Source organism: Macaca thibetana, chromosome 13 (assembly GCF_024542745.1).
Source record: "Macaca thibetana thibetana isolate TM-01 chromosome 13, ASM2454274v1, whole genome shotgun sequence".
Classification (NCBI taxonomy): Eukaryota; Metazoa; Chordata; class Mammalia; order Primates; family Cercopithecidae; genus Macaca; species Macaca thibetana.
The window spans coordinates 86248262-86273655 of NC_065590.1; the positions used below are offsets into that span (position 1 = coordinate 86248262).

Genomic DNA, 25394 nt, shown 5'->3' on the forward strand with positions numbered 1-25394 from the left:
GTTCGAGACCAGCCTGGCCAACAGGGTGAAACCTGTGTCTACTAAAAATACAAAAATTAGCTGGGTGTGATGGCAAATGCCTGTAGTCCTAGCTACTCCAGAGGCTGAGTCAGAAGAATCACTTGATCCCAGGAGGTGGAGGTTGCAGTGAACTGAGGTTGCGCCATTGCACTCCAGCCTGAGTAACAGAGTGAGACTCCATTTCAAAAAAAGAAAAAGAATCACCAAAATATATGTATATGTGCATGCTTTTTTGAAAAATGTATGTCTATGTGTAGCTATATTCTATATTTACAAAAAATGATGTCACAAGAACAATTGGTTAAAAAACTATGAGAAAAGCAACTTCAGTGCCACCCAGCTTACTTCCAGCAAGTTGTAGTGGAGAAGGACATTCCCATGACCATCCTCTCTCTGGGACAGGTATGAGCTCAAGCTGGTCATTCCAGAAGGGAAGCAAGTTTTCCTTTACCCGGAGAAAGATGAACCTACACACATCCTGAACATCAAGAGGGGCATCATTTCTGCCCTCCTGGTTCCCCCAGAGACAGAAGAAACCAAGCAAGTATTGTTTCTGGTGAGGATTTAGAAAACTGATAGCAGTGGCCCTTGAAACTCATCTTCATGTGTTAGAGGCCGGTCCTACCATATACAAAGCAGATTGTTGAGTCAGCTCCATGGCTAGTTACACAGGAAGCCATGGATTGGTGTAACATACTGGTGCCCGAGATTCCTCCTGTCCCTTGGGCTCGCTCACAGATCATTCCAAGCAGGCTGATCAGGTTGGGTCTAATTTTAAAACAGTTATTGAGGCGTCCTGGCCACCCCACCCCCACTTTTGTTTAATGCTGTTCACCTGTGTTTGATGGGTTATGGTATAACACAGTCAATCCTGTGTGTATTTTAAACACCAAAAATAACGGGATCTGTTGCCAGTCTCTTTTACGAATTTCAGGTTTCAATGTGAGACAGAATTCATTTCACCTCAGTCCCATGAGCACTTTTGTGCCCTTATCTGGCTCTAATTTCTCTATGACACCATACTGGGAGAAGACAGCGGTGCATCCTGCAGAGCCTTTCTGCAGACCCACCCTTAACTGGTTTTCTCTCTCCCAACTTGGGCTGGCCAGGCACTAGCAAGACCACACTCTGCATAGGAGGAAAAAGAAAGTCCCTCCCAAAGCTAGATTCCTTCTGCCTTTTCTTTCACAATCCCCACCCCGTCCCTCCCAAGTACCCAAGGATGTTTCCCATGTTGAATATATGTGGTTGCATCTTCTGCCCCCATAGGATACCGTGTATGGAAACTGCTCCACTCACTTTACCGTCAAGACAAGGAAGGGCAATGTGGCAACAGAAATATCCACTGAAAGAGACCTGGGGCAGTGTGATCGCTTCAAGCCCATCCGTACAGGCGTCAGCCCACTTGCTCTCATCAAAGGCATGGTAAGTCCCATGTCAGCACTGTCATGCACACCAAGGAGCATCCTCTTATTAATAACATTCCAAAATTTTCAAGCTAGTGGGCACCTTTGAGGGAGGACAGCCTGCCCAGCCTGTTTTTTTATACAGACTACAGATAGGACCCTGAGCAGGCATAGGAAGGTCTGCCCAGGCTTCATGGCCTGGGATCAGTTGAGCCAAGACTTGAGTCAGGCTCCTCCCTCCCAGCCCAGAGCTCTGTCTTTCCTCCTGTCCTTCTGTCACTGGCACTAAACCACCTCTACTCTCATCACTTGAGAGTAATGACTGCTCATCTCTGAGAAGGCTCCGCGGATGGATGTAGGGCAGCAAAACTACCTACTGTTCCTTCCTGCACAAGAACTCCTTGTGCCAGCTCCAAGCCTCTGGACTTTGAAGAAGTCCCAAGACCTGTGTTCTCCCCATCTCCTTCATCCCATGAAATGCAGTGACTTAAGAGTGTTCCAGCTTCTTGTCCTCCCACCTCCAGTACCACCCTGACCAAACACGATCCCTCTGCCTCCGGCCTGGAGCACCCTCTCCTCTCTGTTAAGTGGGGCCATGGAGCACCATATTACCTGAGCCTGCCCGACCCCTGCAACATCTTCCCTGATATAAGCCCCAGGCTGTCTCAGTGAACATGAAGAACTTGAGCAATCACTGTCATGCCGGGCCCTGTTCCTGGTCATTGTCCTTGGGGTTGAAAACAGGGAGTCTGATGACCATGAGTGCCACAGTCAGAAGAGGATAATGCACTGGCTTAGGGGTCTTTTCTGAGCATCTGCTGTGTGCTCAACCCCACTCTGGGCAGCACCAAGGAAGGGACAGTGGCAAATGAACCATGGACCTTCCCCTCAGGATGCTTCCAGTCTAATACAGGAGCCAGGTCAATAAAGCATACATTGTATACTCAATAAGGTGATACGCTGAACAGTGCAGACAAGAAATCCTGGGCCTGACCAGGAAGGAGAAAGTATTATTCATGTAGCTCAGTGGGCAACGTTTCATGGAAGATGTGGAGCAAGAATCCAAAAAATGCAAAGAATGTGTAAATGAAACAGACATGTAAGAATGGGCTTTTGGGCAAAGAAAACTGACTGAGCAGGTGTGTGAGGGGCTATGTGGTGGGATGGGCATGTGGAGGATACAAAGTTTAGACTTTGTCCAGTGGGGGTGGAAAAAGAGGAGTCTATAGCTTGACTCAGCTTTGGGGATGCCGACATGTTGCACCCCCGGTCTAAATGTCAAGTACCCAGCTATCTTTCCCTGAGTTTATCTAGTGGTACAGGACCCCTCCTCCCTTCTACCTTGAAGGTAAATGCTTTTGACAGAAGACACAGGGACTGATCAAAATGCTTGTCTCCAATCTCATTCACAGACCCACCCCTTGTCAACTCTGATCAGCAGTAGCCAGTCCTGTCAGTACACCCTGGACGCCAAGAGGAAGCATGTGGCAGAAGCCATCTGCAAGGAGCAGCACCTGTTCCTGCCTTTCTCCTATAAGTAGGTCACCTGATACACTACTGATTTGTCATTTAATGGGTCAGTGTGAACTGAACACTTCTCAAGTGCTCTGTTCCAGGCAAACCTGTGCCTGGGAGGGAGGTATGGAGAAGGATAAAATGCAACCCCTCCCTGTCCCCCTTTTTAAGCTAACAGGCCATTTGGCAGAAAAGTCCTAGGCATGCAAAACAACCCAAGACCAACAAAAGATATCTAAGACCCAGTCTTTAAGGGGTGTAGATCCAGAAAACCTGGGGATCACTGCAGGGTACCCTGGTTAGAAAAGGTTTCATGGAAGATTTGGGATATTTACTGGAAACCTATATATCCAAATCCACTTTGAAAAGTGACAATCCGTGAATATTTATTGAGTAACTGCCATATTCTTGGTTCTGTGCTGTGGAAGATACGAAAGAATTTCGAGACATTGCACTAGTTCCTATGTCTGGCCACTCCAGACTAGTGGAGAGTATAAGGCACCCATGTCCTTTTGATGGGAGGATGACTAGCGTGACCAAGAAGAGGTGGATGTTATTCATTCAGGGCCAACAATGGCTGGATTTACCCATGCTTTGAAAGATGGGCAGGACTTGCGTAGATGCAGAGACAGGGGAAACCTTCAACATGGAAAGAATAGTATCTTCTGGCCATCCATGACATGATGTGCTTCCTTGGTTACCAGGAATATGTATGGGATGGGAGTACAAGTGACACAGACTTTGAAACTTGAAGACACACCAAAGATCAACAGCCGCTTCTTTGGTGAAGGTAAGACTTTCTGTCCACACAGTTGCTGGAAAATCTACCTAAGATGTGCCAATCATGGCTTAGCCACTTGCTGGGCCCTGTTAAATGTCTGCTGACTAACAAGTGATATGGACACTGGTGTTCTGGCTACCTCTATGAGAAAGCAAACTCATCTCAGAATGTCAAGTTGCAATGGCATAAAGAAAAAGAAGTTCCCAAAGCTACCTAGGCGTTTGTAAATAGAAAACTGGAATCCTAAGTTTAACATGACATATTTGGTAGCACTGATATCACCTATCCTGTGATAAGACCCAGAGCTGTCCCGGATGAGGTGGACCAAGTGGGAGAGAACCTTCAGAGTCCGGCCCAGATAGTAACCTCAGGAGTCAGTCTTTAGAGGTAGAAGGAACTCTAGCAATCTTGAGTCCAACCCTTACCCAGCATTGTATTGTATTTATATCTGTCCAAATTCCTTCTTGTACATTACCTCATTGTCCTTTTTGTTCACAGCAACCGGTGACGTCAGGTGGTAGAGAGGTGATTTTATACCTATTCTACAGGGGGGAAGTGACACAGAGAGGCTTAGAGTTTGATGTAGACAAGGCCGTAGAATATTAGAGGGGGCAAATAAGTGCCCAGGTTGTAATCTAAGCCAGGACTCTTCTCATTACACCACACTTCCATGAGGACTTTTACCTCTCTTCCTGGCATAGGTCATAGTAGGTGGTGGAGAGGATACAAAAGTGTCTCCCCTCCCCACAAGCTGCTGCTAGATCCAATTAGAAGAAATGGTGATGAGCATCAATGTGCCTGGTCCCAGTTGTAACCATGTCAACAGCAGCACCTCCTCACCAATTATTTCAAGCTAAAGGTAACCTGATGATAGACTCAGACAAGTCTGAATTCCACTTCAGCTCTACCTCTTAGACCCTAAGAACTCTTCAAAAGTAAGTTGCTCATTTCTGGGTCGCAGTTCCTCATCTCTGGGTCTCATTTCTGTCTCATCTCTGGGACTCAGAGCTGAGATCCGGGGATGACAGTTTACATTGCCCAAAAACTCTGTGGGTCTCTGAAGCAGGGCTGAATTTATCTTTAAATTGAACAATAATGCCAACCCACAGGGATAGGATGATGAGTCGGTGAAAACAATTAAGTCAATCACCTATGGCAGAGCCAGATCTAGCAGTCATTGAATACATGATAGTTTTCTTCCCTTTTCCCCTGTGCTGATACTCCACAATTTCCAGCTTCCAGTAGACAAAGATATAGTTGAGATGAAGAGGTAAGCTAGAGTTCCTTTGACACTTTCCATCTTCCAGGTACTAAGAAGGTGGGTCTCGCATTTGAGAGCACCAAATCCACATCACCTCCAAAGCAGGCCGAAGCTGTTTTGAAGACTCTGCAGGAATTGAAAAAACTAACCATCTCTGAGCAAAATATCCAGAGAGCTAATCTCTTCCATAAGCTGGTTACTGAGCTGCGAGGCCTCAGTGAGGAAGCAGTCACATCTCTCTTGCCACAGCTGATCGAGGTGTCCAGGTATTTAATGGTTACAGCTCAACTTTTTATAAAACTGATGGTAACTGACTGAACTTTCAAACCTTGACCAAATGGAGAATCTCAGGGACCATTTGGATATCAATCCAGTTAATCAATTAGTCAATCAATTCATGATTGCTGGATAGAGAACTATCAGCTGACGTGCTAAGAGTTCCATGAAACACACACACACGCACACAGTGTTCAAGGCAGCTAAGTATTTGTGTGTTAAAATAGGAGGAGAATAGTTCCCACATTTTGATGGGTATCTTTTAATTCCTAGTTCTATTGCAGGTGCTCTCCAGAAGCTTATAGGCTGGTGGAGAGAGAACTCAGACAAAAAATATTATATGATTTCTCTACCCTTCAAGGCACTGGCTTTAGGCGCTATGAAGGTGAGAGAAGGGACTGAGGCCAGGAATGAGACCCAGCTAATGTTGGCCAGGCATATTCCATGTGCTGGCCAAAGGGCTGTGATAACAGTCTTCTTGTCGCTACAGATCCACAGTCCCCTCTTGGGACTGTCCTCGATGGGGCTTCTCCTGTGGGTAATGTTCCTAAGGAAAGCATCATGGCTCTGAGCTCCAAGTTGGGTTTTGAAAGATGGTTAGATTTGAATAGTGAATGAGGTGATTAAGGGCTCTCCTGGCAGAGGACACACCATGAGCAATATTTTATGTGCCCTGAAGGTGGTCTGTATAACTTTACCCATGTCTTTCTTCTCAGTCCCATCACTTTGCAAGCCTTGGTTCAGTGTGGACAGCCCCAGTGCTCCACTCACATCCTCCAGTGGCTGAAACGTGTGCATGCCAACCCCCTTCTGATAGATGTGGTCACCTACCTGGTGGCCCTGATCCCCGAGCCCTCAGCACAGCAGCTGCGAGAGATCTTCAACATGGCGAGGGAGCAGCGCAGCCGAGCCACCTTGTATGCGCTGAGCCACGCGGTCAACAAGTGAGTTTCCACACTGTATTTATCCTCCTAGGAGCAGAGGAACATCTTGCACTTCTGTGCGTCTCTGTATTAAAGCTGAACTCCTCCTTCCACTTTCAAACTCTGCTCCTTACTCTTGTGTTTATTCTTGATCATTTTTGGAGTAATGACTTGAAATAAGAAATCAGCAAACACAAACTGAATTTTTAAAAATATTTTCTCTACATTATATTATAAAAGTTTTTGAACATAACAAAGTTGACAGAATTTCAGAGGGAAAACCCCTGGAAAATCAGCTATCTCCTACCATTTAAGTGTTACTATATTTGCTTTATCACATATACATCCATCCATTAATTCATCTTATTTTCTGAAGCATTTCAAAGTAAATTACAAACATTAACACACTTTCCCCTAAGTACTTCAGCATGCATATTATTAACTTCAGTTCAATATTAGTTAGCAGTTTTTTCCTCTTAATTTTTTTTTTTTTTTTGACATGGTTTCACTGTGTCAGCCAGGCTGGAATGCAATGGTGCAGTCACGGCTTACTGCAGCCTCAAATTCCTGGGCTCAGGTGATCCTCCCACCTCAGCCTCCTGAGTAGCTGGGACCACAGGCGCATGCTACCATGCCCTGGCTAATTTTTGTATTTTTTGTAGATACAGGGTTTCACCATGTTGCTCAGGCTGGCAGTTTTTTCTTTTGATGAAATTTTTTTGCTCTTTCTTTTTTACATTTTTATATAAATTTATGTGGAACAAGTGTAATTTTGTTACATGAATAGATTATGCAGTAGTTAAGTCAGGGCTTTCAGGATATCCATCACCCAGATAACATATAGTGTACCCACTAAGTAATTTCTCACCATCCATCTCCCTCCACTTCCATACCTGAGTCTCAATTGTCTTATCATTCCACACTCTATGTCCTTGTGTGTACATTATTTACCTCCCACTTATAAAGTGACAACATGCAATATTTGTCTGTGACTGTCCTGTTTTACTTAAGACAATGACCTTCAGTTCCATCCATGTTACTGCAAATGACATGATTTTATTCTTTTTATGGCTGAATAGTATTTTATTGCCTATACATTCCACATTTTTAATCCAATCATCCATTGACGGACACTTAGGTTGATTCCATGCCTTTGCTATTGTGAATAGTGCTGCGATAAACATATGGGTGCAGGTATCCTTTGGATATAATGATTTCTTTTCCTTTGGGTATGCACCCAGTAGTGGGATTGTTGGATTCATTGGTAGTTCTATTTTTAGTTCTTTGAGAAATCTCTGTATTGTCTTCCATAGAGGTTGTACTTATTTACAATACCATCAACAGTGGTTAACTGTTTCCTTTTCTCTGTATCCTCACCAACATCTGTTATTTTTTGTCTTTTGAATAATGGCCCTCCTGACTGTTGTAACATGTTATCTCATTGTGGTTTCAATTTACTTTTCTCTAATGATTAGTAATGTTATGCATTTTTTCATATGCCTATTGCCATTTGTGTGTCTTCTTTTGAAAAAATGTCTATTCATGTCCTTTGTCTACTTTTTAATGGGATTATTTGGGGGACTTTTTGTTGAGTTGTTTGAATTCCTTGTACATTCTGGATATTAGTACCCCACTGGATGAATAGTTTGCAAATATTTTCTCCCATTCTGCAGGCTGCTCACCCTGTTGATTATTTGTTTCACTGTGCAGAAGCTTTTTGCTTTAATTAAGTTCTGTTTGTCTATTTTTTGTTTTTGTTGTCTTTGCCTTTGAGGTCTTAGTCATCGAATTCTTTGTCTAGGTCAATGTCCACAGAAGTTTTCCCTAGGTTTTCTTCTTGTATTTTTATAGTTTCAGGTCTTACATTTAAGTCTTTGATCTATCTTGAGTTGATTTTTGTATACGGTGACAGATAGTAGTCCAGTTTTATTCTTCTGCATATAGCAATCCAACTTTCCCAGCACCACTTATTGAAAAGGGTGTCCTTTCTCGAGTGTATGTTTTTGTCAATTTTGTCAAAGATCCATTGACTGTAACTATGTGGCTTTATTTCTGGGTTCACTATTCTGTTCCATTGATCTATGTGTCTATTTTTATGCCAGTATCATGCTGTTTAGATTACTATAGCCTTGTAGCATAATTTGAAGTCAGGTAATGTGATGCCTCCAGCTTTGTTCTTTTTGCTTAAGATTGCTTCAGCTACTCAGGCTCTTTTTGGATTCCATATGAATTTTATAATTATTTTTTCTCATTCACAAGTTTGGATTTTAAGACAAACCTAACTGGGGTTACCGAGTCTTGACTCTCTGCTCTTATTCTGTAGCTATCATAAGACAAACCCTACAGGGACCCAGGAGCTGCTAGACATTGCTAATTACCTGATGGAACAGATTCAAGATGACTGCACTGGGGATGAAGATTACACCTATTTGATTCTGCGGGTAATCTCAGTCTTTTACACGACATAGATCATTTCAGAAGCGCTTTTCCTGGATACCTTTTACTTCCCTCTCCTGCACCCTGATGGGTTCTTGTTTCTTTTCTTCAATGCAGGTCATTGGAAACATGGGCCAAACCATGGAGCAGGTAACTCCAGAACTCAAGTCTTCAATCCTGAAATGTGTCCAAAGTACAAAGCCATCACTGATGATTCAGAAAGCTGCCATCCAGGCCCTGCGGAAAATGGAGCCTAAAGACGAGGTAAAGTCCACAAGAAGAGGTCTGAAAGTAAAAGTTCATTAACAAGGATTTGGAAGGTACTGGGGAAATGAGACTCTAAATTTCATCTACTGACTTTATTCTGCTGTTCCCTCCCTCCCTCCCTCCCTCCCTTCCTTCCTTCCTTCCATCTTTTGAGATGGAGTCTCACTCTATTTACAAGGGTGGAGTGCAATGGCACGATCTCGGCTCACTGCAACTTCTGCTTCCTGGGTTCAAGCAATTCTCCCTGCCTCAGCCTCCTGAGTAACTGGGATTACAGGCACATGCCACCACACCCAGCTAATTTTTGTATTTTTTTAGTAGAGACGGGGTTTTGCCATGTTGACCAGGCTGGTCTTGAACTCCTGACCTCAGGTGATCCACCCACCTCAGCCTCCCAAAGTGCTGGGATTACAGGCGTGAGCCACTGCACCTGGCCTCTACTGTTTTCTAATTGCAAATTTCAACAAGCCTATTGACTTGACTGCCTAGCAGTATGTGACATGAGAGAAATACCTGACCTTGCTGCTATGTCAACATGCAGAATGTGAGATGTTTTTGCTACCTACCACCCACCTACCAGATTGACCATCCCTCTCATCATGGAAAAACATGCTTAATTTTCCCCCAATAACCTTAGGCTAGGATAGTCAACTGGGCCCCCTCTTAGGTGGCAATGGCTCCAGAGCTTTGGAAACTACCTTATTTATTAGCCCCAAACTCTTACTACCCCTTCCCATCTTTACCCTCACATTAAAATAACTTAGGTTAAAACAACTTTATTTTCACTTAGTGAAACAAATCATAACTTGGCCATGATTTATGTGTTTTAATGGAATTGAATTCAACAGGCATTCCACAGGCATCTTCTGGGAACCCTTACTTGATAGTGCTCTAGGAAACACTGGCAAGAAGATTCAATACCAGCATTTGAAGAGTGATTACAGAGAAATTAGACCTGTGCTTAAGAAAGAGCTAGCAGACAATGCCAGTGTTTGCAAGGCACGTTCTGTGTTCTGACCACAGGACAGTGATAACCATCTCCTCTTTTGACTGCAGGACCAGGAGGTGCTTCTTCAGACTTTCCTTGATGATGCTTCTCCAGGAGATAAGCGACTGGCTGCCTATCTCATGCTGATGAGGAGTCCTTCACAGGCAGATATTAACAAAATTGTCCAACTTCTACCACGGGAACAGAATGAGCAAGTGAAGAACTTTGTGGCTTCCCATATTGCCAACATCTTGAACTCCGAAGAATTGGATATCCAAGAGTAAGTAAGAGCAATTTTTCCCCACATACCACTGAGGGCCCTAAGCTGGAATTCCAGCGCTAGGTTTTGGCATAGCCACTGTCTGCCCTTGCTTCTGACACAAACACTTGTGCAAATGTGTAGCAGACCTAGACCCAAAGCCTTAGGGTAAATGAAATCCAGACATTTTGGTAGTGATTGGAAATCCATATTTACTTGGGCTGCAAGAGTCAAAGGATAATAACATGGTGTGTCAGCTCAAACTATACTTCTTCTTATCTAGTCTGAAAAAGTTAGTGAAAGAAGCTCTGAAAGAATCTCAACTTCCAACTGTCATGGACTTCAGAAAATTCTCTCGGAACTATCAACTCTACAAATCTGTTTCTCTTCCATCACTTGACCCAGCCTCAGCCAAAATTGAAGGGAATCTTATATTTGATCCAAATAACTACCTTCCTAAAGAAACCATGCTGAAAACGACCCTTACTGCCTTTGGATTTGCTTCAGCTGACCTCTTCGAGGTAAGTGTGAAGAGTTCGAGGTTCTCTAGCCCATTTTGTACAGCATCATAAACAGAGAGTCCCTGGGAGCCAGAAGCTAGCCAGAGGAAAACAAGAACCACCAGGCACTTCCTACCATGACTCTGAGGCTTTCTTCTTTCCCTCCTTCCCTGCCTTCCTCTCTCCTCGCTGGGGGTCACCTGAAGCATGACTTCTTAACATTAATAGAAATGCAGGCCGGGTGAGGTGGCTCATTCCTGTAATCCCAGCACTTTGGGAGGCCGAGGCGGGTAGATCATGAGGTCAGGAGATCGAGACCATCCTGGCTAACACAGTGAAACCCGTCTCTACTAAAAAAATACAAAAAAAATTAGCCGGGCGAGGTGGCAGGCACCTGTAGTCCCAGCTACTCGGGAGGCTGAGGCAGGAGAACGGCGTGAACCCAGAAGGCAAAGCTTGCAGTGAGCAGAGATGGCACCACTGCACTCCAGCCTGGGCGACAGAGCGAGACTCCGTATAAAAATTTAAAAAAAATTGAAATGCAGATGTCTCGTCTTTAAGTCCCAAGCCAAGGAAGCATATATGCTGCCTAGTCAGATCTGCTTCAAATCTCAAATTCACTCCCAACTCTGAACCCTTGGTTGAATTGCTTGTCCTCTCTGAACCTTAGCTGCCTCTTCTAGAAAAAAGCAAGTAATAAGGTCAAGATTCTAGTGAGATTTTAATAAAGCAGCTCCTGTGAAGTGCTAAGATCAGCTCCTGGCCTGTGGTATTCAAATACTTGTTTAGATAAATGGACATCAAGAGGGGGAACTACTAGGCTGGCATATAACAAAGAAAGCTGATGCCATTTTCTTATCTGATTTTGTTTCTCAGATTGGCTTGGAAGGAAAAGGCTTTGAGCCAACATTGGAAGCTCTTTTTGGGAAGCAAGGATTTTTCCCAGACAGTGTCAACAAAGCTTTGTACTGGGTTAATGGTCAAGTTCCTGATGGTGTCTCTAAGGTCTTAGTGGACCACTTTGGCTATACCAAAGAGGATAAACGTGAGCAGGTGTGTATTTGTCAAGTATCTTCTTAAGGAAAGCTTTGGGTCTCCATGCAAAAACAATTCTTTTCTAAGCAAGGAAGTCATCAAAATATTATCTAACTGAAGTGATAACTATGGTTTTTATCAACCAGACCTGCTGGGATAAGGGCCAGTATCTTCAGCAGTTAAAGGTCTCCCGAAATTCAGTGTGCCCAGAAGGAAGACTTCTATCCTGAGAAGTACTCTAGGATAACAATTAAGAGTATGAACTCTGGGCTGGGCGTGGTGGCTCACACCTGTAATCCCAGCACTTTGGGAGGCTGAGGTGGGTGGATCACGGGGTCAGGAATTTGAGACCAGCCTGGCCAACATAGTAAAACCCCATCTCTACTAAAAATACAAAAAACTAGCCGGGCATGGTAGTGGGCGCCTGTAATCCCAGTTACTCGGGAGGCTGAGGCAGGAGAATTGCTTGAACCCAGGAGGTAGAGGTTGCAGTGAGCTGAGATTACACTGTTACACTCCAGCCTGGGCGACAGTGTGAGACTCTGTCTTAAAAAAAACTATGAACTCTGGGCATGGATTTAATTCTAACTTCCCTGTCTTGAAATTGTGTGCACTTGGGGAAGTTGGTTGATATTATGTGTATCTGTTTCTGTCTGCATCCCAGACTACTAATAATAGTCCAAACCTCACAAGGTTATTTAAAGACAATGAAATAAGGCATCTAAAATTCCAAGTGCAGTGCCTGATGCTGGCATTGATTGTTCAATAAGCAGACACTATTGCGAGTTTTAAATTAATATTTTCATTATTATTAACTGCTTTCTTCGGCGCTCACTGCCATCAGTGCACTAGCAAATGAGACCAAAATTCCACTTTGAAGCTAGTAATGAGCCCCTATTTAAGGAGCAAAATAGGCTGTATGATCTGGAGCTTATTCTTGAATTTTTTGCTACCCAACGTGTGGTCTGGTCAGAAATGTAGGTTCTCAGGCTTCACCCACAATCTACTGAATCAGAAGCTGTATTTTAGCAAGACCTCATGTGACTTGTATGCACATTCAAGTTTGCAGAGCAAGGCAGTAATTTACCCCTCCAAGCTCACTGTTGAGCACCAGTTCCATCTTCTGATTTCCTGACCCCCACTTGAGGCCAAGGGTCTTTGATCTGCTTTGAGTCTGTCAATCTCACATTTTTTTCCCCCCAATGCCTGGGCATCCATCTCTGAGATTCTTCTTCTCTCTAAGAAGAACTTGTCTAGGATCAAGTGTTTTTCAAACTTTTGGTAAATTTACATAGCAGCTACATTTTCTTAAGAAACACTTTGTAGTCTTCACTGGTCAAAGAAGAGAAGGCTAAGCAGGGAATGGGTGGGAGACAGAGGATCTTCTAATCTTGAGGATCCTGGCATACTGGAGAGCAGGGACCCCTCCCCTCAACCCACCACATCTTACTATGTCTACAGATTTTTAAATTAAGAATAGCTTTAGGCCGGGCGCGGTGGCTCACGCCTGTAATCCCAGCACTTTGGGAGGCCGAGGCGGGCGGATCACAAGGTCAGGAGATCGAGACCACGGTGAAACCCCGTCTCTACTAAAAATACAAAAAATTAGCCGGGCGCGGTTGTGGGCGCCTGTAGTCCCAGCTACTCGGGAGGCTGAGGCAGGAGAATGGCGTGAACCCGGGAGGCGGAGCTTGCAGTGAGCCGAGATCGCGCCACTGCACTCCAGCCTGGGCGACAGAGCGAGACTCCGTCTCAAAAAAAAAAAAAAAAAAAAAAAAAAAAAAGAATAGCTTTAAGAGTGCCACTATCCCTGACAAGACCTTAGTTCTTTCATCTCTGTTTAGAGAAATTAGCCTGGACTTCAGTGTCTCCCTGTTCCTCACCTGAAGCATTTTTTTAGGCCCATCCTGGCTGCAGCAGACAGGTCCCACATTGGGAACTAAAAGGTGTTTGACATTGCTGACATCTCACTGGCCATTTTATTACTAAACTCTCAGGACATGGTAAATGGAATGATGTTCACTGTTCAGAAGCTGATTGAAGATTTGAAATCCAAAGAAGTCCCGGAAGCCAGAGCCTACCTCCGCATCTTGGGAGAGGAGCTTGGCTTTGCCAGGCTCCATGACCTCCAGCTCCTTGGAAAACTGCTCCTGACGGGTGCCCGCACTCTGCAGGGGATCCCTCAGATGGTAAGTCAGCCATGAGACCAGACATTGGTTTTTTTAGATCGCCCAGATGCCCTTATGATCACAACTGCACAAGACAGAAAAGATGCTTGTACTTTCTTCAAAGATGCAGGTTTGCCTTGAATTTCACTGAGATGACTCTTGGATCACAAGGAGCTGTTAACATTTAGAAATTAAGCTATTCATAATGTTAGCTATATTTTTAAGAGCATTAATTTATTCATCTGGAAAACAACATTCGGTATACCTTCCTCTACCTTTGCTGAAGGTCCTTTTATTTTTATTTTTATTTTTTTAATTTTTTGAGATGGAGTCTTGCTCCCAGGCTGGAGAGCAGTGGTGTAGTCTCGGCTCACTGCAACTCTGCCTCCCGGGTTCAAGCAATTCTCCTGCCTCAGCCTCCCAAGTAGCTGGGACTACAGACACGCACCAGCATGCCCGGCTAATCTGTGTACTTTTAGTAGAGACAAAGTTTCACCATGTAGGCCAGGCTGGTTTCGCACTCCTGACCTCAAGTGATCCGCCAGCCTGGGCCTCCCAAAGTGCTGGGCTAACAGGCATGAGCCACTGCACCCGGCCTGAAGGTCCTTTTAATATTGAAATGATATAATGATTATAAAAAAAAGTATTTGGCAAACTATAATTCACTATCTAAATATGCTATAATTTTTATTATTAATTTATTAATAAAAGGAAATATATAAATGTATTCCTATGGCTTGATAAAAAAATGTTGACTTTAAGAAAACAGGTCTCAAGCTATTTTATGGAAATATTATTTAAAAAATAAAACCCAATGCAAACTGATATTTTTAAAAATGATTTTATCATAATATAATATATTTCAAGTACACCTTCACTTACAGTCAGACTCCAGAACACCAGAATTAAGCCATGGCATATATGATACTTAAAGTCCATAAAGCTCTGAGGCCCAGCAATATTCTTAAGAGCCTTCTGAATCCAGTTGAAAATGACATGATATCTATCTAGTGAATTTTCTTCCATCCTGATTCACTGAAAATGGTAAAAACATCAGTTTGATCTTTATTTATCAAACTATTCAGCTCATCAAAATATGCTAATCCTTCCTTTCTAGATAAAGAGGAATTACTCTCCAATGTATGGAAGGTTGCATTTAACAAAACTGACTTTAAAAAGACTTACTTTTATTTGCTCTCCCCTGTTGCGTCTATAGATTGGAGAGGTCATCAGGAAGGGCTCAAAGAACGACTTTTTTCTTCACTACATCTTCATAGAGAATGCCTTTGAACTCCCCACTGGAGCTGGATTACAGTTGCAAATATCTTCATCTGGAGTCACCGCTCCTGGAATCAAGGCTGGAGTGAAACTGGAAGTAGCCAATGTAAGATTCTGTTTGCCTTTTGATTTCTCAGGTTATTATTTTCTTCCAGGGTGGGTTTCTTGTTAAAACACATTTTAAAATGCGTTTTCAGTTCGAGACAAAATGCATCATCATTGTAATCATCTTATTATTTTTTATGAAAAACTTTAAGCTTCCACCAAAATGCACCACCTCACCAGCTCCAGTAGTGGTACAGCCACAAGACAAGAACTCAGTTCTCTCAATAAATGAGTATTCCTATCATCTTTTTAAACTGATTTTGCCTAATGTTAACTCAGGTACTTTCTAGTTCTGGGTAGTGTAGTCCAACTCTAGAGAAATGAGAACTTGCTTTCCTTCTTCCAAACAAATCCCAGTAATGTTTCCAAAGGTGTGTTATCCAGGAAGTGTTTGCCTGGAGGTGAGAAAGGTGGTTGATCTGACTGACAGGGGACTGAAGTATTTAATGAATCTGAATGGGTTGCTTTCTGACTTATAGATGCAGGCCGAACTGGTGGCAAAACCCTCCGTGTCTGTGGAGTTTGTGACAAATATGGGCATCATCATTCCAGACTTCGCTAGGAGCGGGGTCCAGATGAACACCAACTTCTTCCACGAGTCAGGCCTGGAGGCTCGTGTTGCCCTAAAAGCTGGGCAGTTGAAGTTTATCATTCCTTCCCCAAAGAAACCAGTCAAGCTGTTAAGTGGCAGGTAATTCTTTTAGCCAAGTCTGCCTAGCCAGTTTGAAAGAGAGAACAGAGAATGTATCTGCAGGATTTCGCCAGGCTAAACAGTTGATTGAGATTATTCAGGTCCTGAGGAAGTGGGAGAGAAATAGAGAGGAAAGATTCCGGGTTACCTATTTTAATTCTAGCCTAGACTTACTACATAACTACATAATTACTTTTCTTCTACTTTCCACATTTTACTAAATTGTCCTTTATCTTTCTGCTTTGAGACTTATTAAGACCTACTGCTTAATTAGTTTTTATTAAGTTGTGATTTTTTGTTATCTATTTGTTTTGAGAATGAAGAAACAGTAGCTCTGGAGATCATCTTTGGGAAATGAATTGTTTTTCACCCCAAAAAATACCTAAGAACATATTGATTTGAGGTAGCTAGCTCAGTAGGTAAAGCATGAAACTCCTAACCTCGTGATAATGGGATACAGACTCTTATGGAGAGTTTCATTTTAAGTGGCACCCTCAACCATTGATTTACCTTAGTTTTCATATTTTAGACACATTCATATGTTCATTCAAAAATAATACTTAATTGGCCAGCCCGGTGGTTCATGTCTGTAATCCCAGCACTTTGGGAGCCCCAGGTGGATGGATCGCTTGAGCCCAGGTGTTCAGAGAGCAGCCTGGGTAACATGGCAAAACCTCATCTCTACAAAAAAAAAAAAATAACAAAATTAGCTAGACATGGTGGCGCATGCCTGTAGTTCCAGCTACTCAGAAAACTGAGATGGGAGGATCGATTGAGCCCAGGAGTTCAAGCCTTCAGTGAACCATGCTTGCACCACTGCACTCCAGCTTGCGTGACAGAGCAAGACCCTGTCTCACAGAAGCCAAATATAGTATATTTAATTGCTTAATATGTGCCACATGTGTTGAGTGAGACATACAAGGTCCCTGACCTTTGAATGCTTACATTTTATAAGGGAGACACACAATAAAGCAAGCAGTAATCATAAAGTAAGGGCTAAGTTATAGAAAGTATTAGAATACCATGAAATTTTATATCATGTAGCCTGTGCTAGTCAAGGAATGCATTCTGAAGTAAGTGTACTTGACCTGATAACTGAGGACTGTGTCAGAGTCATTTAGGCAAAGGAGAAAGGAGTGAGTGTTCCAGGCAAAAGGAAAAGCAGGTAATGGCCTGAAGGTAAAGGCATATGGTTCAAGGAACTGGAAGAAGTGCAGAATGGTAAGGTGCTCAGGGAACGTAAGTGAGAGATGACGGGGAGAGGTAGGCAGGGGAGAGAGCATTCCCAACCATGGAAGCCATCCTAAGGAGTTTGGACTCTTTTGAAGGCACAGGAGTTGAAGAGGGGAGCAGAAATAAGATAGGGGTGATGTTTTAGAAGAAATACTCTGACTCTAGTGTGGAAAATGGGTGGGAAGGAGGCACAGCTGGACACGAAGAGACCATTGGGCATCTCTTACGATCCTGTGTGGCTAAGAGCTGATAATGGCCTGCAATGGAGGAAAGCCAGGTATAGAAAGGAGTAAGCAGATTCTAGAACTTTCTAAGAGGCAGAATCATAAGTACTGGGTGATTAATTGGGTATGGGACAGGGAAAAAGAAAGAAGAAAAGAGGAAGGAGGCACCCTTCACTTAAATAAGAACTACAGTGGGAGAGCTTCTTGTTTTAAGGAAGGTGACAAATTCAGTTTTGGATGTGCTGCATTTGATGTCCTATGAAACAACCAGTTTAGAAATCTAGTGGCAAATAGACCTGTGGATCTGAGCCCAGTAAAGTGGCTTGGGCTCCACATTTGGATTTGGGAATCATTAGTATACAGAGGTTGTTGTGGTTAAACAGCAACTGGTGTAGAGTGAGACATGAGAGATGAGGACAGAAATATGGAGAAGACGAAAACATGTAAAGGAAGAAGAGGAATAACCAGCAATGAGTTAGAAGAAGTGACCAGAGAAGAAGAAGGAGAACCAAAGCCACAAAAGGTCGCAGAAGCCATAGAGCAGCCATAGGGGAGATCACCCCATGGGTAGGCAAAAGCTGGCATTAGGACTCCAGCACATCAGCAAAGCTTGGTCTTATGGCACCCCCAACTTGGAGAAGCAATACTTGTAGGAAAATGTGCTATTTCAAAGAAAGCATCCTTAGAAAAAACCAGGCCAAGGTTGAACTTTCTTACATGTACTAAGTTTTTAAGTACACACTTGGAAGGAAGGTGCCATCATCTCTTCAGATGTGAGAGGCTCCAGGGTCTTAGTCTGGTCATGAGTGTGCAACTCTACTGAAGGCTTCTGGGAGGTCAAGGAAGATAAAACCTAAATATGCCCATTGGATGTAGGAGCAAGGAGGGCATTAGAGACATTGATGAAAGCATTTTCAGAAGATGGAATGAGCAATCAGAGCACAGTTAGTGCAGCACGTTGGGAGGAAGTGGAGACTGCAAAGGCAGACAACTCTTGATGGTGAGGAAGCCAAGAGAAAGCAAGAAAAGAAAGAAAGGAGCATAGGCGAGGGGCACAGGGGAGGAGACTTGAGTGTGCTTAATGCAGGTGGAAGTAAGCAGGTAGAGAGTAGGGGATTTCATATGAAAGAGACAGTTTCTCTTGCCTTGCATCATAGGAAGGAAGGGGCACACTGAAATTCAGCCCCAGTGATCAGCTATTTAACATCTCTGAGCCTCTGCTTCTGTAAAATGAGAACCATAAGCCTACTGTTGTGGGGATTACAGGAAACATGGAAAGAACTCAGCTGGAAGCTCCACAGTCACTCTCATGGCTTGTCATGTTGACGTTCTTTCTAATATTATTTGTTTCTCAGTAAATCAAATAGTTAGAGATAGGTGTGGACTGAGGGAAGACAAGGATAAGGGGGTATTTACACCCTGAGAATTTGTGATATTCATTTTGATTCATGACTTAGCAATAACTCAGGTATTTTTGTTCTTCACCAGCAACACGTTACATTTGGTCTCTACCACCAAAACGGAGGTGATCCCACCTCTCATCGAGAACAGGCAGTCCTTGTCAGTTTGCAAGCAACTCTTTACTGGCCTGAATTACTGCACCTCAAGCGCTTACTCCAATGCCAGTTCCACAGACTCCGCCCCCTACTATCCGCTGACCGGGGACACCAGGTTAGAGATGCATTTTCTCACCTTTTACATCATGGTCACCTAGCATGGCATAGGAAAAAAAATGCTCTGTGTTGTAAGCCCCTGTCACTAGCCTTCTGGGTTTGCACCATCTTTGGGTATTTAAAGCAGGGTCCTCTGGCCAACACGTTGGGTGTCCCCTTTTGCTTTCTTATACACAGGACAGGATCACAGCACAGATCCCAATTTGCTCCTAATTCAGTGTCCATGTTTCTGAGCCTCCAGACCCATTGCTATGAACTTCCTGGAGCCCATCAATGTGCTTGAAGCCTTCACCATACTTAGGTGGCTCCCTGTCTTCAGCCCCCAAGTTCCAGTGCTTGTTCTCAGCTTTGCTGAAACAACCAGCCAACTCCTGCTCTGCTTGTCCAAAGTCTTGGGAATCCTGGTGTCTGCCCTTGCCTTGGGTTCTTGTAGGACTGAGGCATCAAAAAGATCATCTTAGTTAAGGGCAAGAGACAATGTTAAAATACGGACCATATTTTTGTTGCATTTGAGGCTGAATTGTTTTGGGGACATTATCTCCATCCTTGAAAGCTCTAACATTATGCACTGTCTTCATTGTAACATCTTCAGATTAGAGCTGGAACTGAGGCCTACAGGAGAAGTTGAGCAGTATTCTGTCAGTGCAACCTATGAGCTCCAGAGAGAGGACAGAGCCTTGGTGGACACCCTGAAGTTTGTAACTCAAGCAGAAGGTGAGCATTCAAAACACAGCTGCTTCATCTCTGCTCGCAGTCTCAGGTTCAGAATTCATGAGGAGAACACATGTAATTTAACCTATTTAACAAATATTAACTGAGTACCCAATAAGTGGCAGGCCTATTTTAAGACCTGGGGCTAGAACAGTGAACAATGGAGTCTCTGCCTTCGTGGAAGTTACAGTGAACAACCAAACAAGTTAATATTTGGAGTGTCAGATCAGTACTGGGGAGGAAAACAGAGCATAGACTGGTCTAGGGAAGGCTAGGAGTAAGAGGGAGGAAGAAGGGCAGGGAAAGCAGTGCATTTGGAATAATAAGGGAAAGTCTCCCTGGTAAAGTGAGTATAAGGAGACCTAACAGAGATAAGGGGAGAAGCAGTGTGGTAAGACTGTTACAGGCAGAGGGACCAGTAGGTGCAAAGGCCCTGAGGCTGACATATTGCTGCCATGTTTCAAGGAAAGGAAGGAAGCCAGTATGGCTTGAGCAGAAAGACCAGGGAGAAAAGAGGTAGAAGATGAGGACAGAGAGATATGGAGAGGTGAAGGAAGGATGATCTCATAGGCCATGGTAAGAACTTCGGCTTCTTCCTGTGAATTAAATGAAAGCCACTGGGGAGTCCTCATGATTTGATTTATGTTTATGTTGAGAAAAGACTATGGGGAGACAAGAGCAGAGAAACTACTATGTAGGTTATCACAATAATCCAGGCAGGAATCAGTGCTGTTTTGGATTAGGGCAATGGCAGAGGAGATATGAGAAGGGGTTGGATTCTGGCCATATTTTGAAGATTAGGCTGACAAGATTTGCTGATACAGTGGATGTTGAGTGTAAGAGGAAAAGGGGAATGAGGACAAACCTAAGGTTTTTGGCCTGGGCAACTGGAAAACAGAGCTTCCATTTATGGAGATGGAAAGGGCAACTGAAGGAGCAGGTTTTAGGGAATGGGGCAAAATTAGGTGTTCACTTTGGAAAAATTTTTATATAGGGATAGCATATCACAAAATTAAACTAGGAAGAAAATCCCATGAGAGAAAGCACTGGGGGAGCAGGGCATGCTGGGGAAATAGTGTTTGGTAAACATTGTTTTACAAAGGATATAAAATGGACGAGCCTATGGATCGAAGGATGCCTAGGAATCTTGTTACAAAGAAAGGGGGAGTCGGGCAGATGGAGCCCAGGGCAAGGGCAGCAAGGAACCAGGAAAGGCATCTTGGATGGAAAGTAATATAGAGATGTCGTGTCTTCCTGGCCCAGAAGGACTGTGAGCCTTTGCTGTTCCACAAACAAGCTAAGTGCACCCCATTTCAGGGCCTTTGTATTCCTGGCCCTCTGCCTGGAATGTGCTCCTCCCAGAACTCAGCATAGCTCCAACCTCTCTTCATTCTGATCTCTGCCCACATGTGCCCTTATCAGAGAGAACTTCTCTGACCACCAAGTATGAAATAACACTTCTTCTATCTCTTTCTTTTATCCTTGTATCCAGTTTTACTCTTCTTCATAACATTCATTACCATCTGACATGAGCAAGTTACTTGTTTATTGCCTGCACACCTCCCCCCCAGAAGGTAAGCCCCATGAAAGCAAGGACTCCCCAGTGCCAAGAGCAGTGTCCAGCACATAATAGGCTCATAATAGGCGATCCATAAAGACTTGTATACATGAATACCACTGAGTTTAAAATTTTCAGTAAAATCCTGAATTGTGTTTTTGTTTAAGTACATTAATTCCTTGGAGTTTCTCTGCTTTTTCCTCTCTTTCCTTCCAAAACATAGCTTCCTACCATACATCTCTTGATTCTCTTATACACTTGTCCAGGTGTAAAGCAGACTGAGGCTACCATGACATTCAAATATAATCGGCAGAGTATGACCTTGTCCAGTGAAGTCCAAATTCCGGATTTTGATGTTGACCTTGGAACAATCCTCAGAGTTAATGATGAATCTACTGAGGGCAGAAAGTCTTACAGACTCACCCTGGACATTCAGAACAAGAAAATTACTGAGGTCACCCTCATGGGCCACCTAAGGTAAGGAAGGCTGAGGGTCATCTGACCTGCACTGCAGGCCTCGGTGGTTCTTTTCATTATTCCTCTTCTACTTTATACCTGACCAAGCCATGTTCATGTTCACCACAGTCTACTCAGAGTGGCAGATAGAGCCCTTAACATTTTCCTTTTTTTTTTTGAGACGGAGTCTCACTCTGTCACCAGGCTGGAGTGCAGTGGCACAATCTCGGCTCACTGCAAGCTCTGCCTCCTGAGTTCAAGTGATTCTCCTGCCTCAGCCTCCCAAGGAGCTGGAACTACAAGTGTGTGCCACCACACCCAGCTAATTTTTGTATTTTTAGTGTAGACTGGGTTTCACCATATTGGCCAGGATGGTCTCCATCTCCTGACCTCGTGATCCACCCGCCTTGGCCTCCCAAAGTGCTGGGATTACAGGCGTGAGCCACTGCGCCCGGCCGAGCCCTCAACATTTTAAGCCTCTGCGCATGTCCAGTTGGATTTTCCTACCATTTATCAGGCACTTACTATTCAGGTATCAAGCACAGTGCTGGGTGCTTTAAAGAAAGTATCTCAGTCCTCACAATAAACTGCGAGGTCAGTGTGAGTTTACCTGTTTCATGGATAAGGAAATGGTAGCTCAGAGGGTTTAAATCATTTGACCAAAGTCATAGAGCTAGTAAATAGCAGAACAGGATTCAAACAGTTTTCAAAAAGCTTCTCTTTCTCCTAAACCTGCTTGCAAATTTGTGCTGAATGTTGGCTTCAGAAGTTAATGAATTTGATCTGTGACTGTTTCTCTGAACCATCCTTGTATCTGGTTTTGATCACCGCAAATGGAACTTCTGTTTAATCCTGCATATCTCCTTTGAAAGGACAAAATCACTGGTGCCAACTGATTTTCTTTACCATAGTTGTGACACAAAGGAAGAAGGAAAAATCAAAGGTGTTATTTCCGTACCCCGTTTGCAAGCAGAAGCCAGAAGTGAGATCATCGCCCACTGGTCACCTGCCAAACTGCTCCTCCAAATGGACTCATCTGCTACAGCTTATGGCTCCACAGTTTCCAAGAGGGTGGCGTGGCATTACGGTACGTGTCTCTTCCCCTGTGTGAGCACTTCCAAAGTAATGCAGCTGTTGAGACCTGTGGTTACAGGCTGACCTAGTACCACTCACAACTATTTCCTATGTATTTTCAGATGAAGAGAAGATAGAATTTGAATGGAACACAGGCACCAATGTAGATACCAAAAAAATGACTTCCAATTTCCCTGTGGATCTCTCTGAGTATCTTAGGAGCTTACATATGTATGCTGATAGACTCCTGGATCACAGAGTCCCTCAAACAGACATGACTTTCCGGCACGTGGGTTCCAAATTAATAGTTGTAAGTATGAGTCTGCCAGTCAATAAATACATGGGTATAAGTGCTAATTACATCCTCAACTCTGAGCTAGGTGCAGGAAGGTATCCAAAGATGTATAAGGCATGCTTCCTGCCCCCCAGGGAATTCTTGGGAAAAAAAAAAAACTTTCACACATGTGTAGTTATCCAGTTACACAAAGCTGAATATGATACATATCAAAGAGATGCTACTAAGCAGAACAGTTCTTTGCCTAGTGGTATCAAAGGAAGCTTCAGGACACTAGCTAGGAGGCTGACTATGTTAGACGTTCCTTTTATAAATATGGGCAGTGATCAGTGACTGTCAACGAAGATTCATAATTTTCTGTTATTTATTTTTAACATTCAGTGCATTGTCCTGCTAAATAATTAACTTGTCAAATCTGGATTTGTGCCTAATGTTCATTGCTCTTTGAGGCTCATCCATGCCCATTACCTTAAAAATCTCCTGTCATTTTGTAGGCAATGAACTCATGGCTTCAAAAGGCGTCTGGGAGTCTTCCTTATACCCAGACTTTGCAAGACCACCTCAATAGCCTGAAGGAGTTGAACCTCCAGAACATGGGATTGCCAGACTTCCACATCCCAGAAAACCTCTTCTTAAAAAGGTAAAAGAAGAAACCGGCAAAGCTTCTTGAACCGTGCAAAGTAAATGAAAGATTTTACATAGCATGATTTGGATATTTTTTTAATTTAAATTTTTAAGGGAAATAATTTAAGCATTTTAAGGAGATTAATAACTAGTGCAAACACTGTGGCATTTTTGCATTAGTAAACATGAGAATGCCAACCCTGTCAGGAAGAATCTAAGAAAGTAATTGGAGGATTCTGGTACTTTCATCCTAAGATATTTTATCAGTACAACCTGAATTGGAAGGTCATTCAGCTTTCTTCTATTATAAGCAAATTCTCCCTCTGACTGTGAAGAATTCAGAATGGCTAGAGGCATTATTGACTACATGCTTACTGTTAAGTTACAGAGAGTCAGAACAACCATTGAGCACTAAATGGAGGCAGCATTCTGAGAAAATACTTTAACCCAGGCTTACTGACTTCCACACCTATGTTCTTTCCACAAATCAAGTTGCCTCAATTCAGTTTAGCAAGTTTGTATCAAGTATCCCCTATGGGCAAAATGCTAGACTAGGTACAGTGAGAAGATAGAAATTGGATAAGATACAGTCCTTTCTCTCAGAAAGATACCATGTAGACACCAACAAATGACAAATAATTAATTATATAAGCAAAATTATGACATGCTCTTTGAGAAAAGGAACTATGTAACTGTAAGAATGAGGCAAATTGGCTATGACTTAGGTGGGATGGTAACGATAATGAGTGGCTCTTAGAAGAGCTTTGTAAGGATTTGAGTGTTTGATAGGTGGAGGTAAAAGCAAAGGGGTCCAGGCATAGGAGTAGCACAAGGAAAAGCGCAGAGTGGCTTCGGGAATGAGGCAGGTACAATATTGCTGGGAAGGTCAGAGGCAGAGAACTTTGAATGACTGATGTCTGACTGTGGGGATGTTGTCTTTGTTGTTCATTTCAGCGATGGCCGGGTCAAATATACCTTGAACAAGAACAGTCTGAAAGTTGAGATTCCTTTGCCTTTTGGTGGCAAATCCTCCAGAGATCTAAAGATGTTAGAGACTGTTAGGACACCAGCCCTCCACTTCACGTCTGTGGATTTCCATCTGCCATCTCGAGAGTTCCAAGTCCCTACTTTTACCATTCCCAAGTTGTATCAACTGCAGGTGCCTCTCCTGGGTGTTCTAGACCTATCTGCAAATGTCTACAGCAACTTGTACAACTGGTCCGCCTCCTACACTGGTGGCAACACCAGCACAGACCATTTCAGCCTTCAGGCTCATTACCACATGAAGGCTGACTCTGTGGTTGACCTGCTTTCCTACAATGTGCAAGGTGAGCTATGCTCAGGTAAAGGATGCACAGGGCTAGTTCATGGCAGGCTCTAAGAGGAGAGCCTCCTCCAGGGAGGAAAGGACTTTGGCTTTCTAGCAGATAATCATCCTTGCTACTTGGAAGTCTTTTAAATCTTTTATTTTATTCAACAAATAGAAATATTTATCAAACATATCACATGTATTAAATATTCTAGTAGGCAGTAACAGAAAGTAGATAAGCCAGCAATTACAATTCAGTGTGAGAGGTGCTATGATAGAGTGTAGCATATAAGTATAAGGTAGAGTAGAAGCACTCAGCAAGGGAAC

General features: G+C 43.3%; 2 protein-coding genes across 2 annotated transcripts in view; both read left to right on the plus strand.

Annotated features, from left to right (window-relative positions):
• Window positions 1-25394, plus strand: part of HS1BP3 (HCLS1 binding protein 3) — a 642583-nt gene that overhangs the window by 223537 nt on the left and 393652 nt on the right. The window lies entirely within an intron of this gene.
• APOB (apolipoprotein B) overlaps window positions 1-25394 on the plus strand; it is a 42425-nt gene that overhangs the window by 5490 nt on the left and 11541 nt on the right. The window contains exons 5-25 of the mRNA XM_050754588.1: window positions 424-577; window positions 1291-1446; window positions 2840-2964; window positions 3647-3732; window positions 5031-5250; window positions 5977-6204; window positions 8507-8624; window positions 8737-8883; window positions 9943-10154; window positions 10417-10654; window positions 11510-11686; window positions 13666-13857; window positions 15053-15220; window positions 15699-15910; window positions 18856-19038; window positions 19633-19754; window positions 21576-21786; window positions 22677-22852; window positions 22962-23149; window positions 23629-23774; window positions 24713-25086. Of these exons, the coding sequence (XP_050610545.1) occupies window positions 424-577; window positions 1291-1446; window positions 2840-2964; window positions 3647-3732; window positions 5031-5250; window positions 5977-6204; window positions 8507-8624; window positions 8737-8883; window positions 9943-10154; window positions 10417-10654; window positions 11510-11686; window positions 13666-13857; window positions 15053-15220; window positions 15699-15910; window positions 18856-19038; window positions 19633-19754; window positions 21576-21786; window positions 22677-22852; window positions 22962-23149; window positions 23629-23774; window positions 24713-25086 (3833 nt within the window). The remainder of the gene's footprint in view (window positions 1-423; window positions 578-1290; window positions 1447-2839; window positions 2965-3646; window positions 3733-5030; window positions 5251-5976; window positions 6205-8506; window positions 8625-8736; window positions 8884-9942; window positions 10155-10416; window positions 10655-11509; window positions 11687-13665; window positions 13858-15052; window positions 15221-15698; window positions 15911-18855; window positions 19039-19632; window positions 19755-21575; window positions 21787-22676; window positions 22853-22961; window positions 23150-23628; window positions 23775-24712; window positions 25087-25394) is intronic.